General features: G+C 52.6%; 1 protein-coding gene across 5 annotated transcripts in view; it reads left to right on the top strand.

Annotated features, from left to right (window-relative positions):
* Window positions 1-14,596, top strand: part of TKFC (triokinase and FMN cyclase) — an 18,519-nt gene that overhangs the window by 1,300 nt on the left and 2,623 nt on the right. For 4 of the 5 annotated variants that reach the window (XR_003094619.1, XM_025206910.1, XM_025206908.1 and 1 more), the window contains 12 exons: window positions 2,922-3,111; window positions 3,396-3,506; window positions 3,893-4,074; window positions 9,995-10,073; window positions 10,623-10,736; window positions 10,832-10,921; window positions 11,386-11,420; window positions 11,497-11,581; window positions 11,712-11,801; window positions 12,141-12,257; window positions 12,781-12,900; window positions 13,476-13,613. Coding sequence is in view for 4 of the 5 variants with exons in the window: in XM_025206910.1 (XP_025062695.1) it covers window positions 2,922-3,111; window positions 3,396-3,506; window positions 3,893-4,074; window positions 9,995-10,073; window positions 10,623-10,736; window positions 10,832-10,921; window positions 11,386-11,420; window positions 11,497-11,581; window positions 11,712-11,801; window positions 12,141-12,257; window positions 12,781-12,900; window positions 13,476-13,613 (1,351 nt within the window). In the remaining variant the exon portion in view is untranslated. The remainder of the gene's footprint in view (window positions 1-2,921; window positions 3,112-3,395; window positions 3,507-3,892; window positions 4,075-9,994; window positions 10,074-10,622; window positions 10,737-10,831; window positions 10,922-11,385; window positions 11,421-11,496; window positions 11,582-11,711; window positions 11,802-12,140; window positions 12,258-12,780; window positions 12,901-13,475; window positions 13,614-14,596) is intronic. The other variant, XM_025206909.1, reaches the window with a different exon arrangement.

Below are 14,596 nucleotides of genomic sequence, written 5' to 3'. Positions count from 1 at the left end.
CTTTCCCTGCTCCCTGGGCTTCCCAGTCCCCTGGTAGGTGCTGGATTGGTTTAGCTTTTTAGTGCCTTTCGAGGGTTTATTGCTTTAACTGTTTACATGAGTAGTGCTCAACCTCTTGGCCCCCACCGGCTAGATGAGTAGTATGGGGCCACCCATTCCAGGATTGGGCCCTGCACCACCTCCATCTGGCCATTGCTTCTTCCTTGCCAAAATTTTGGACCTGTGGGGAGCCCCTGGGCGGGGGGTTGAGCACCCCTGGTTTACCTAACTTCTGCCAAAGGAACAGGCTATATGGCAAACTGTGCCTGTGGGCATTTGATCTGGTGTTTGCCATCATCAGCACTTTCAAACTCCTTGCAAGTGCTGGGATATCAACCCTGGCTGGAAGCAGGGCAGGAATGAAGTCAGGAGTTCCAGCCCTTCCAGCCTTGCCTAAGGCAAACCCCCTTTGGCTGCTCTACCCCAGGAGATGGGGCAAGTGGGGTCCTGTTCTCACACATGAGGAAGCAACTCGGTTCTCTCCTGCTAACAACACCTAGCCCCTTCCACCACCTCCCTAACCCAAAGACATGGGCTGGGGTGGAGGACAAGACATTGAGGGGGTGCCAGATAGATTGAAGAGGGCAAGATTGATGCAGAGACTAGGGAAGCAAGGTTGACTTGGAGGATATAGAAGCAGGATTACAGTACAACCTTATTATAATAAGGCTACAGGGAGCTGGGGGGAAAAAGGTGCTGATAGGCTTAGTCCATTTGCTTCATTATAATTATGCTGATAAGATACCTGATTTGCATGGACCATCAGAACAGTAGTTAATACAGCATGTTAATTTAATAAGTTTCCTTTTCTTTTACTCGGTTCTTAAAAAGCAAACAGTTTAAGATCATACCAGAGATGAAAACATAAACCTACGTGCTGAACTCAGTACAATAATTGTGCATTTCCTATCCTGGAAAAATTACCTGGCATAGACTGAAAAAAAAGCTAGAAAAACGTGAAGCAATGAATTCCACTTTAATCCAGTGCAAACATGGCCTCAATTCCAAGGAACGACTGTATAGTTACACGCAGGGCGCAGACAGGAATTACTTTTTTTTTTTGCAATCTGTCCCCTAAAAGGGCTCCACAGTCATGAATTAACATGTGTGCGCGGCTTCAGGGTGCTTTTAAAATGTCTGATCACGTAAAAAAGTGTACAGTAGTGTACAGCCTGTACTGCACAGGCCCCTGGCACAGTGGCAGGGCACTGGGGTTATTGCTCTTGTTAAATCAGGTATTAGATTAAGGTGCTCTGCTTTAGAGCAAGCAAGGGAGCTCTGTTCCCCCTGTTCCCCGCCCCACCCAAGCTCAGGCCAGGCAAGCCTGCAGCTCTATGGGGCTTGCTTCCCCTTCCCCTTTCCCCTCCCTGCTGACAGCCTCAGGTCTGGGAAAAGGGGCCGTTCAGGAGCCTTCTTGGAGGCTGCTGGAGCACCCCGACCTGCTGGCCTGGGCTCATACAGGCAGGCTCAATTCCTTCCCACCCCCCCACAAGTAAATGCCTGGGGGGGGACATCCATAGGTACCCACAGGTGCCACCTCCTGTCTGAAAACAGCCTGTGAAGGATTGACAGATTGTGAGCAATCCATGTGATTTTGTCATCATTTTCATCAGACACCCGCCTCATTTCCTCCCTAGCTTGTGTGCTCTTGCATCTGTTCTCTCATTTTTGCTTGTGTAGGTGCTTCATTTTCTTCAAATTGCATTTCCTCTAGTTTTGCTTCAGGAATTCCCAGCTGAGCATGTTCCTCTGGAACCGACACCATCTTGTTTCCTCTACTTCAGCATTTCCTTTTTGGCAGTCATCAACTAGATTTTTCCTCTGCTGATCCAGCCGATGGTCTTGGATAGCCCATATTCTTTGCACACTGTGGCTTGTTGACTTCCTTTTACATTGCAGGTTATTTGTGATTTGAAGCTTGGTTTTGAGAGACAGATGCTCGTTCAGTTGTTAGCTTCATAAACATCTCCTGGATAGCAGCCACTTTCTCCTGCTGACGGATTGGGTGCATTGATCACGTGGCTTGTGCAGCATTTGGTTATTATCTGTAATGTGAATGGGCCAACCGTGACCTGTTTTCACTGAAAGAGCATCATTGAAAGGGACACATTCAGCAGCAATACTACAATTACTGTACTCAGGGAAAAAGATTATTCTAACTGAGCTAATTTCTTTGTTAAAAAATGGCTCCAGCAATTTGGATAATTAAAAGTTATGCGTTTTTTTTTAAAGAGGATTTGCTATAATGAGGTCGTACTGTAATTTCTGTGACCGGGACAGATTGCTTTGGGGAGGTGGACATGTTTCTCAGTATATTTGGGAGTGTGAGTGACAATTAGCATTGCTCATATACACAAGATCTGAGCATTCACAAAATCACAAGGCAGATAGTGTTGGGCTGGATATAAACCTAAATGGTAATATATTTTCTCTATAGAAATAACTTGTGATTTAGGGGCCAGTGTCAGGGTTTGGGGAGTCTAGGGGGCTAGATTCCCAGAAACTGACTTGATTTGATTTGATTTTTTTTTGGCTATTAATGTTGCAAGATGGAGCAGGATGGGAGCCAGTGCCTCCTAGACAAGAAGGGCCTACATCCTAGCCCCCTATTCCTGAGCTGGTCAGTGCTCCTACCTTGTAGATAAATTGGAGCTGTAGCCCCTGGAGGGGAAAGGCCCCATCCTCCATTCCCCAGCCACAGAGGCAGCTACTCCTCCAAGGAAAGCACTGTTTGTTGGGCACCTGTGATTGTGTCCAAAGCACATCTTTCTCCAGTTGCTCACAGGGCCTGAACCAGCATGTTGTGTTTTCCCCATCATCCCATACATGACGGGAATGTAGGTAGGAACTCCATGACTCCCTTCTTTCACTGCTGTTCCCAGGTCTCCAAGAAACTGGTGAACTCTGTGCCAGGCTGTGCGGATGATGCGCTGGCAGGGCTGGTGGCCTGTAACCCAGCCATACAGCTCCTGCAGGGGCATCGGGTGGCACTGCGATCTGACCTGGAGAATGTCCGAGGCCGAGTGGCACTGCTTTCTGGAGGGGGGTCAGGACATGAGCCCGCACATGCAGGTACATGTTGATGGGATGGGATGGACCAGGTTGGGGTTGTGCCTGGGAGGCCACAGGACTGTTTAAGTGTGGGGCCTAGAGTTCTGTCTTTGGGAATGCTGATTTGCCATAGTCCCAGGAGAGTGGGGAGGGGATTGGGAACCCTGTTTGACACTGGCAGGGTGCCTGCTGAGAGTCGCCTTGCTCTAGCCATGATGGAAAGCAGGGCAGAGCAAAAGTAGTGCATACTGAGAGGGAGGTACTCTTAGCCCAGCCCAGCTTCTGACAGGACTTTGTCTTCACAGGGTACATCGGGAAGGGAATGCTCACTGGTGTGGTGGCTGGTGCAGTCTTCACCTCCCCTGCAGTGGGCAGCATATTGGCAGCAATCCGGGCAGTGACGCAGGCTGGTTCAGGTACTCGGCATGGCACTGAGTGGGATGGGGTTCCCTTCCTCCAGAGAATGGCAGAAAGTAGCTGCAGACTTTCACCTCCCTCTGGATGCAGGCACATGACTGGATTGGTTTACCCTGAATTTTTTTCTAGGGGAAGGAAAGGATTTGCCAGTTCTACTGCAAGCAGTCAGCTTGGGGGGTGTTGTTACAGGGCATGACCACTAGGTGGTAAGATAGCCGGTTTGCACTTATCAAAGGGCTACTGGGGGATAGAACTGATCAGGGGAGCAAACCCACAGCTGGTTATGCCTGCATAGCTTACACCAGTGTGTAAGTGGTCATTTTACCTTGAGGCAGGGTAATTTGCACCACTGTAAGACTGCATCCTTTCCACTTGTCTCTCACAGCCGGGACCCTGCTGATTGTGAAGAACTACACTGGAGACCGGCTGAATTTTGGGCTGGCCCTGGAGCAGGCACGGGCGGAGGGAGCTGATGTGCAGATGGTGGTGATTGGTGATGACAGTGCTTTCACCACACTGAAGAAGGCTGGGAGGAGAGGCCTGTGTGGCACTGTGCTCATCCACAAGGTGAGTAGAGAAATAACCCCAGTGCCCTGCCACTGTGCCAGGGGCCTGTGCAGTGTGATGCTCCTACATTAGGACAGTTGGGCTGCAACCCCACACTGATTTCCTGTGGCAGTGCCCACTGTAGATCAAACCTACTTTGCCCCCAGTTTCAAGTGTGGCTCAGGCTGTGGGGGTCCCATCCACAGGAGAACCTCCAAAGGCTAATCCTCTAGTGATCTGATGAGGAGCGCCTGCCTGAGGGAGGTAGTCGTACTCATCTCAGGCTCGTGGGCACTGCCAAGGATTGTCAGCTGGGGAGGGAGCCAGGGCCCTTTGGTTAGGAGGTATTGTCAGGTCAGCTGTTAGCTCCATGTCCCTGTATCCCAGGGGCAGGCAATTATTTTGGGTGGTGGGCCACTTACCGAATTTTGGCAAGCTGTTGAGGGCCGCATGGGTAGCCCTGCCCCCTGGTCACCATCTTGGGAACGGGAGTCCCACCCCCTAACCTTTGCTGCCAGAAGTCCCTCCCCTTGGCCCCAGAAGTACTCCTTTCATCAAGGGGTTTTGCCATCTCAGAACCAGAAAAAAATTATATTCTAAAAAGCAAACATCTAAAACATTCATTAATTCGATTTCAGAAAATATTTTTTGTCCTGATTTACATGTGTTTGTGTAGTGTGCATAGAGGTGAATGCACAATAGGTTAAAAATGAAGTCTTATTCTTGTTTATTCTGGGGGGCATTAGGGGTGCATATAAGTTTGTGGAGGGCTGTGGATGTGTCTGTGGGGGGGATAGGTGTGGGTGTGGGGTGAGGGAGCATGTGGGTATGTGTAGATATGTGGGGTGGGGTTTGTGGGAGGCTGTATGTGGGTGGAGGGTGGCTGGGGTGAGTGTGGGGGTCTGCGTGTATGGCAGTGCAAGGGGGTGGTAGGTGCATGTTTATGGTGGGTTGTCCATGTGGAACTCAACCTACAAACACACACACACACACACACACACACACTTTTCCTCTCCCTCCCTCATTGCACATGCACACACACTGTGCGCTTCCCTTACTACACACACACACACACACACACACACACACTGCTTCCCTCACTGCACACACACTGTGTGCTTCCCTCATTGCTCTCTCTGTCTCTCTCCTCCTTCCTCATTGCACAGACACACATACAAACACAGATGCACACACTGTCTCTCCCACCCTCATTGCACGGACACACACCCCTCCTTATCCTTCCCCGGGGTACCTACCTGGTCCCTGTGCTCCCACGGTCCAGCGATGCAGCCGGGGGCCACATGGTGCTAGTTCAGCCGCTGCAGGCAAAACAGCTGCAGGCAGAGGCTTCGGGGGCGGGGGGGGAGAATAGGAAGGAGCTGCAGGTGGGGCGGGACGGGGCTGGCCTTTCTCCTGACTCCTGCCGGCTTTCCCTGGGTCCTACTGTTCTTGCCTCCTGTCTTTGACAGGCAGCCCAGAACAGATAAATATTAATTTTCTAAACTTTTTAGGTGCTGCACGGGCCAGATAGAATAGCCTGGTGGGCTGTATTTTGCTTACCCCTGCTGTATCCTATCCCTACCACGATGGTTGAGCTGTGACCTGCCCCGTCACCACTCCCCTCTCTGCTCATCCACTGCAGACAGGCTGATTCATTTCATTTGTGTGTCTAGACAGCAGCATGAGGGCCTATCAGTAACCTGGGGCTGTGATGTTGCCATGAGGCAGGGTCTGAATTCAGTCCCAGAGCAGCTCTCAGTAGCATCTAGAGGCAATGGAGATCAAAGCCTTACTGGGCTGGACACAGAGCAAAAGACTGTTTCTTTCCCTGGTGAAGAGAGGAATTGAAATAGACCAGACAGATAAACAGTATTGATGCCCTCATTGGACAGAATATCAAGACCCAGTGAGATGAAGTGGTCTCGCTGGGGAGCGGGCGAGCAGCCGACAATATCAAAACAGTCCTTAATGGGTTAGGGACTATTTAGAAAAGCTGAACGTGTACAAGTCCATGGGGACGGATGTGATGCAGCTGAGGAGTTGGCCTATGGGATTGCAGAGCTGCTGGCCATTATCTTTGGAAACCTGTGGTGATTGGAAGAGTTCCTGGATGATTAGTAAAGGGCAAATATAGTGCCCATCTTTAAAAAAGGGAAGAAAGAGGATTTGGGGGACTACAGACCAGTCAGCCTCACCTCACTCCCTGGAAAAATCATGGAGTAGGTCCTCAAGGAATCCATTTCTAAGAACTTGGAGGAGAAGGTGGTGATTAGGGAAAGTCAGCATGGACTCACCGTGGGCAAGTCATGCCTGACCAACCTGATTGTCTTCTATGATGAGATGACTGGCTTTGTGGATGTGGGAAGAGCATTGGACATGATATACTTTGACTTTAGGAAAGCTTTTGATACTATCTTACACAACACTCGTACTAACAAGCTAAGGAAGTACAGGTTGGATGAATAGACTGTAAGGTAGATAGAAAACTGGCTGAATCATCAGGCTCATAGGGTAGTAGGCAATGGCTCGATGTCTAGTCGGCAGTTGGTATCAAGTGGAGTCCCCAGGGTTCAGTCCTGGGGCTGCTTTTGTTCAGTATCTTCATCAGCAACCTGGGAGATGGGATGCAGTGCATCATCAGCAAGTTTGTGGATGATACCAAGCCTGGTGGGGAGTAGTGGATACACAGGGGGGTAAGGCTAGAATTGAGAGAGGTCTAGACAAATTGGAGGATTGGACCAAAAGAAATTTCATGAGGTTCAGTAAGGACAAGTGCAAAGAACAAACCCATGTGCTGGTGCAGGTGGGGGACTAACTGGCTAAACAGCAGCTCTGCAGAAAAGGACCTGAGGTTATAAGCTATATGAAGCAACAGTGTGCTCTTGTTGCCAATAAAGTTCACAGCATACTGGGCTGCGTTTGTAGGAGCACTGCCAGCAGATCGAGGGAAGAGATTCTTCCCCTTTATTTGGCACTGGTGAGGCTACACCTGGAGTACTGTGTCCAGTTTTGGGCCCCCCACTGTAGTAAGGATGTAGACAAATTGGAGAGTGTCCAATGGAGGGCAACAAAAATGGTTAGAGGGGTGGGAAACAGTTTACCAATGCCTCAATCATAATAAAATGAATTCTAAATACCTATATATTTTGGCGTTTGATTTTGGTGTTTTATCATAGAAAATTAGAGCTCCCCGTGCCCCCTTCGCTCACCAGGACATAGGTCCAGTTGCAGCTGTCTCCCCTGCTGCTTTGTAGTGCTGAGCAGCCCTGAAATGCCAGTGCCCTGCCCATGCCATTGCTTCTTGCTCCCAAACTATAGCCCCCCTAGCCCTGCCAGTGCCCCTCACTCCCAACCCACAGTTGTCCCTCCCACTAGCCCTGCTGGTGCCCCTCACTCCCAACCCACTGTTCCCAAGCCCCAGCTCCCCAGTGTGTGAGGAAGAGGTAGGTTTGTGCAGTGTGGGCATAGGTGACGCGTGGTGGGGGGTCACAGGTGACAGGGCAGGAGGGCTTATGCCCCACTAGGTTTCTGCTCCTATAGTGGGATGCGGATCTGCAAGAAGGCTGGACCAGCTCCAGGCAGGAACCACTTCTGCAGCCCAGCAGGCAGGACCTGGCACAGGAGGGAGCACTGCACTGCCACGGGCACCAAGGTGAGGTGCAACAGTGGGGGTGCAGAGTTGTGCCCCGCACTGCTGTCAGGCAGGCAGGGAGCTCCTCACGTAGGTGGCCACGGCAGCATGGTGCTTCTTTCTCCACCGGGTCATGCCTGCTGGGTTGTGGAGGCAGCTTCTCCCTGGAGCTGGTCTGCCCAAGCAGTAGCCCCGCGCCCCACTGTTGGCACAGAAATTTGGAGGGGGCACGTGCCCCCCCCGAATGCATCAACTGTCCCTCCGTCACTCCCCCACATGTTGCCCGTGTCCCCCCCTTCTCTCCCCCATAGACTTACCTGGAGGGAATTGCTCTCCACCGCACTGCCTGGCTGCCATGTGAAAGTATGCATGCACACATACACATAGTGCACCCTAGGTCCCGCTCTCTACAGTTTCTTGCTGGAACTCTGCCAGCCTGAAAAGGGAACCCTGTCGGGTTTTGTCCTTTAAAGGAGAAAATCCGTGTTTTGCCACATGTTTCCATGGCAAACCAAAAACCCAGATTCCTGTTTATAAGAAAAGGCTGAGGGAACTGTGCTTATTTAATCTGAAGCAGAGAAGACTGAGGTGGGATTTAATAGCAGCCTTCAACTACCTGAAGCGGGGTTTGAAAGAGGATGGAGTAGGACATGGGGCAGGCAATTGTTTCAGGTGGAGGGCCGCTTACTCTCTTTTACCAAGCTGTGGAGCGCTACATGGGTAGCCCCACCCCCTGATGGGTGCCCCACCCCCTGGTCCATCTTGAGACCAGAAGTCCCACCCCCTAACCCCCGACCTTTGCCACCAGAAGTCTCTCCCCTTGCTGTCCCTTTCAGCAAGAGATTTTGCCATCTCAGAACCAGAAAAATGCCAAATTATAGTCTAAAAATCAACCATCTACAACATTCATTAATTTCAAAAAATATTTTTGTCCTGATTTGCATGTGTTTGTGTAGTGCATGTAGAGGTGATCGTGCGGTAGCTTAAAGTGAAGTCTTGTAGCTTAAAATGAAGTCTTGTGTATATTGTGAGGGGATAGGGGGATTGGGGGGTGAGTATAGATTTGTGAGGGGCTGTGGGTATGTGGGGTGTGGGGGTGTGGAGTGAGGGAGCATGTGGGTGGGTGTGGGGGATGTGTGTGGAGGGAGGGTGTGGGAGTCTGCATGTATGGCAGTGTGAGGGGGGTGTGGGTGCATGTGTATGGCAGTGCGAGGGGGACTTGCCCGATGAATGCTCTCTTTCTCTCTCTCTCTCTCTCCCTCTCCCTCTCTGCACACACACACACAACACACACACTCTCTCTTTCTCTCTCTGTGTCCCTCCCTCATTGCTCTCTCTGTCTCTCTCCTCCCCTCATTGCATGCACACACACACACACACACACACACACACCCCCTCCCGTTTCTGGTACTGTCGTAAGCCCCGTGCTTCCATGGCCCGGCGATGCAGCTCGGGACCATATGGTGCTGGAAGCCGGCAGGCATGTAGGGAAGCAGTGAAATCCGGGGCAGGTAGAGGCTTCCGGTTGTGGGAGGGGGCTTGGGGCTGGGCCAGCCTTGTTCCTGGCTCCTGCCGGCTCCCCTGGGTCTTACTGCCCTGGCTCCTGTCATCTTTGACAGGTAGCCAGAAGCAGATAAATATTAATTTTCTAAATTTTTTAGGGGCCCCCGGGCCAGATAGAATGGCCTGGTGGGCCAGATTTGGCCCACAGGCTGTGTTTTGTCCGCCCCTGAGCAAGACTGTTCTCAGTGGTGGACGGTGATAGAATGAGGAGCAATGGTGTCAAGTTGCAGTAAGGGAAGTTTAGGTTAAATACTAGGAAAAGCTTTCTCACCAGGAGGGCAGTAAAGCACTACAACAGGCTACCCAGAGAGTTTGTGGCATCTCCATTCTTGGAGGTTTTTAAGACCCAGCTAGACAAAGCCTTGGCTGGGATAATCTAGTTTTGAGCTGGGGGTTGGACTAGATGACTTCCTGAGGTCCTTTCCAACCCTCATTTTCTATCATTCTGTGACCCAGGGAGCCTATGACAGATTAAGAATGACAACCCAGATCTCTTGGGTCTCCTGAGTGCTGTGCCCTTCAAGTGGACCTTAGATTGGCCCTTCTCTTTGTATATAGAGCTTGGCACATAGGGCTCAGTTCAGGCCTTGGGGCCAGAAGTCATCAGACTGCACTGCTGTTGCCTGTTGAGCGCTACCCCAGACATGGGTCTACCCAATGGGCTCTAAGCCAGCAGGGGAGAGTAGGATGGCACCCCAAACTAGAACTTGAGATATGGCACTGACCTGGTGGCATTTACATTTGCAGGTGGCTGGGGCATTGGCAGAGGCAGGTGCCAGCTTGGATGAGATCGTCAGCAGGGTGACAGCTGCTGCGAGAGCCATGGGTGTGTGCATGGGCCCTGTTTCTTTGGCACAGGCTAAAGGGGGCCCCCCCCCCCCCCATGACATCCCAAGAGCCACCTGATGGGGGTAAGGGGCATATGGCAGGGATATACCAGCCCCCTGGCATGAACAATTTCCTGTGTGGATCAGCAGGTTGGTCAGGAGATGCTGTTCTCAAACTTCAGTGGTGCCCCTGGCTTACACAGCACTACTCCATGGGTTGGCAGGATGGCTGGCAGCACCAGGCTCTGGCAGGGCACTTCTGCCTGCTGTCTTCTGGAGGAGATGTGAAGAATTGAGAAGTGGGGATGATTGGTGCACTGGAAACCACAGCTCTCACTGAAGCCTAAGGTGGTTGCAGCAGGACAAGCCTCGAACAGCTGCTCCCCATCTTGCCTTTGTGCCTACCTCTGGGCATCCAAAGACCTGGGGGGTCAGGTGCTGTATCCTACCTCATACAGCCTTTGATCTCGGGCCGCCTCAAGTGCCAGCTTGGGATGGGCTTTATCATGGGGACCCACACAAAGATTATCATGCTTGTTTCACTACAGACAGTCCAGGGTGCAAACAACCTGCCTGGATATGGTTCCCCCCAGAAGGAAAAGGCTATGTACCCCATTCCATACCCTGCTATGTCTCTGGTCTCAGCAGCTGCTTAGAGCAGGGTGAGCTCCTAGGGCCCATTCTGCTCTAGTTCCTGTAGCCTGGTTACCACCCCTGCCCAAAAGGAGGACATAATTCTTTCACTCCCTTCATACAGGCACTTTGGGCGTGAGCCTGTCCCCCTGCAGTGTTCCTGGTTCCCAGCCTACCTTTCAACTGGCACCTGATGAGCTGGAGCTGGGCCTGGGTAAGGAGATGCCTCTGCAGACAGAAGTCTTGTCTGTCTGTCTCTTTCTGTCTGTCACCTATAGAAAGGCTCATTTGGAGTCTGACTTGAGTTTGGCATGTGCCTTTCTGCCTTTATCTCCCTTCAGCCCACCTGCTTTTGGGGTTGAGGGCTGGGTTCCTTCTACCAGAAGGCATCTGGACGCCCCTCATCCACACAGCTGAGGTAGTCATGTCTCTGGCACCAAACAATCTTTAAGTCCTGCTAGCTGCCAGCCTGGACAGCTCTGAAACATGCAGCTGCTGTGTGTAGGGCTCCAGTATTGCTAAGCCCTACTGCTACTCATGGAGCCCAGATAATGCCTCCCAACCCAGCAGCTTTACCCTTGTTCCCATGGTGCTGACTCAGTGTCTGGCGGAGGGGTGGGAGGGGGGGTGGTCAGGCAGTTGATCCATGGATTTGCTGATGGCTTCTTTTCTCTGCAGGGATTCATGGTGAGGCGGGTGTGCGCAGGATGAAGGTAGGTGGCTCTCCCCTTCTGCCTGCCCATGAGGACATGTCTGTCCAGCTCATGTCTGCCCCCTCCCCTCTGACAGGTGGCATCGGCTGATGAGATTGTGGAGATAATGCTTAATCACATGACAAACCCTTCCAATGCTTCCCATGTGCCTTTGGACTCTGGTTAGTAACCACATGCCTCCACAACCCATTCCCCCCACCACGCCTCACCCTCAGCCTCCAGTCTGGGCGTCCCTTCCTCAAGATGGGACTCTGGTGTCTCACCCCTCTCCTCCTCTCCTCTGCCACTCAGGTGTCTCTGTGGTCCTCGTGGTAAATAACCTGGGTGGCCTGTCCTGTCTGGAGCTAGGTGTGGTGGCCGGCTCAGCTGTGCACTGTCTGGGTGAGTGCCATGCCAAACCCCAAGCAGGGAACACAGTGGGATGGATCAGGGAGCTGAATGGACAGGGATGGGCAAGGGACTGCCGGGAGACTTAAGGTCTCCAATGATTCTCAATGGGGTGGTAGAGCCTGGACACAGTTCTCTTCCATACACATCTGAGATCAACCCACCCTCACTAACCCGCCTTTCTCCCCAACCCTGGGTCTCTGGATCAACCTCCTAACCCCTTCCATGACTTGCCCTGTCCTGGGCTGACCTTCACCCATTGCCCCTGAGTGGTCTTAGTTTCTCCTCTGCTTCCTGCCCCCCTCATGGTCTCCCCTCAATCCCATGCTGCAGAAAGCAGAGGTGTTCGAATTGCCCGAGCCCTGGTTGGCTCCTTCATGACCGCACTGGAGATGGCTGGCGTCTCCCTCACCCTACTGCTGGTGGATGACAAGCTCTTGAGACTGATTGGTGAGTCTCTGGGACCTCAATTTCCCCTGGCCTTGAGGCGGAGGAAAGGGCTGGACTTGGGTACCTGTGGGGAGGGACTCCCTGGCACTGACTTTGCCTTGGATAAAGTGAGGTTTCCACTGGCCTCAGGGCTGATTGGAGAGGAGCAAAGGATCCATTTTCACCCCATGAGCTGGCCCACAGGAATTGGAAGATGGCCTTTAGGTTGGGAAACAAAGAGCCAGAGGGTGCTTCTCAGTGGCACCTCACTGGCAAGGTGGCTTCTTCCACATGGTGCTTTGTCCCCTCTAGACCCTGCTCTTGTTGCCTGTTGTGGTGGGATACCTGGGGAGTTGGTTGTCTACCTGGAGCTGGTCCAGCAAAAGGCAGACAGTGGCAGGGGGAAGACCTGCAGCTCTGTGTTCCCTGGCCTGACCAGGCTGATACCCTGCCCTGCCCTACACCATTGAGTGGGGGGTGGGGCAGGTGGTGGTGACGTGGGCTCTGCCTGTCAGTCTGACTCAGCCATCTTTCTGCTCCCTAGATGCGGAGACCACTGCTGTAGCCTGGCCCAACCTAGCCAAAGCATCTGTGACAGGTCGGAGCCGAGAGCTGGCAGCACCCAAGGGAGGATCTGAGTCAGAGGAGCCTGCCTCAGGCACCGGTATGGAGTGAGGCCCATGCTGCCTGCTATGACTAAATAGGGCCTGACTTGGGCTCTGGATCACCTGCCTACAGATGGCAGAGTAGGCACACACAGCACCATGACAGACCGGGCCAGAGACACTGAGCAGTGCTGGGGTTCCTGCATTTGAGAAGGAGCAGAGGCCCCGGGGGTCACAGTCTGGGACAAACCTACCAAACTCCTGAGTTCTGCTGCTAGCTAGCTCTGCTAGGGGATGAGGTCTAGTGAGTTAGAGTAGGGGAGGCTGGAAACCAAGACTCCTGGGAATCTCTGTTCCGCTTTGGGAAGGGGTGGGGTCTGGAGGCTGGGAGCTAGGGATCCCTGAACCGTGTTCACATTGAAGCTGCTGAGTCTCAGCTGGTTGTAGGGAACCAGACTCACCCCACCCTCTGGAGAGGAAAGAGACACAGGGCACTAATTTGCCTAAGACAAAGCTAAGGAGCAGGGAGCCTTTGTGTCTGTAGCATGCTGCCTGATCCAGGGGCAGAAAGGGGTGGAAAGGGGTTTGGGGGAGCCTACCATCTAATCAGCCCCTTGCTTCCTGTGCCCATCAGCACCATCCTGCCAGCATACACGCCTGGTTCTGGAGCGGGTGTGTGACGTCCTTCTGGGCATGCAGGAGAAACTCAATGAGCTGGACCGCGCAGCAGGGGATGGGGACTGCGGGAACACACATGCCAGAGCTGCCATAGGTCAGTGCCAAGGTCCAGGGACCAAAAACTCCCCTCTATCCCAGTCCAAAACAGCTGGGGTTGGAGGGAAGCCAAAACCTGAGGACAGGAAGCCAAGTGGGGGCTGGGGGGGGTGGCGGCTATGCTGTGCCTCTGACAGCCTGCAGGAAGCAGCCTTCCCCTACGAGTATAAAGAGGCCAGAAGGAGCCTCAGGGAAGCGCATGAATGTCCCCCACCACAATCACTGGTTCTGATCTGGCCTAATCTGGAATGGCCTGACCCTTTAGGAGTGGAGACGGGGTCTCCACAGCCACAACCCAGAGCTGGGACCCCTTGGCAGGGAGACCAATGGCCCTGCATGTCCTGGGAACTGATTTCCCCACTTACTCTGTGGGGGCCTGTGCAGTCCAGGACTGAGGCACTAAACCTGGGTGTGGGGAAGGGGAGCCTGCCTTGGTTTTGCCTGTGCTGAGTGTCTGGACTCCCATCTGCTTGTCCACTGTAATGTCACCTCCAGAAACCTGTTGTTTCAGCCCCATGAGGTAGGGATTTTCAGTGGCTTCTCCTCACCTACCTTGCCCAAAGAACAGAGGTCCTGGGGCAGGCACCTATTTTTCACTCCCCCCCCTCTCCCCACAGCTAAGCCAAGGCTGGCTCCACTTATGCCTTTGGTTACTAGAACATAAGAACACAGGACTGGAACTGGTCTCCTGGGTCATGGACTCCAGTCTCTGCATTTATCCCAGGATCCCCCAAATCACCACTTTGACCCCTGCTCTCTTCCTGTCCACATACAGACACAAATTAGAAGGGACAAACCCAAAACACCAGCAACACTTTACAACATGCCTCAGGGAGATGAGAGCACAGCCAGTAGCCTTGGACTGCAATGGCAGAAAACAATTTAGTTGAGATATGCTCAAAAAATCCTAGGAAGAGGATTGTGCCCTACAGTTCAGAGGAAGGCACCCACAGTCCATACCACAATATAATGCCCCCCCCC

The sequence above is a fragment of the Alligator sinensis genome, unplaced genomic scaffold (assembly GCF_000455745.1).
Source record: "Alligator sinensis unplaced genomic scaffold, ASM45574v1 scaffold437_1, whole genome shotgun sequence".
NCBI classification, from domain to species: Eukaryota; Metazoa; Chordata; order Crocodylia; family Alligatoridae; genus Alligator; species Alligator sinensis.
This window is presented reverse-complemented; position numbering and strand designations above follow the sequence as displayed.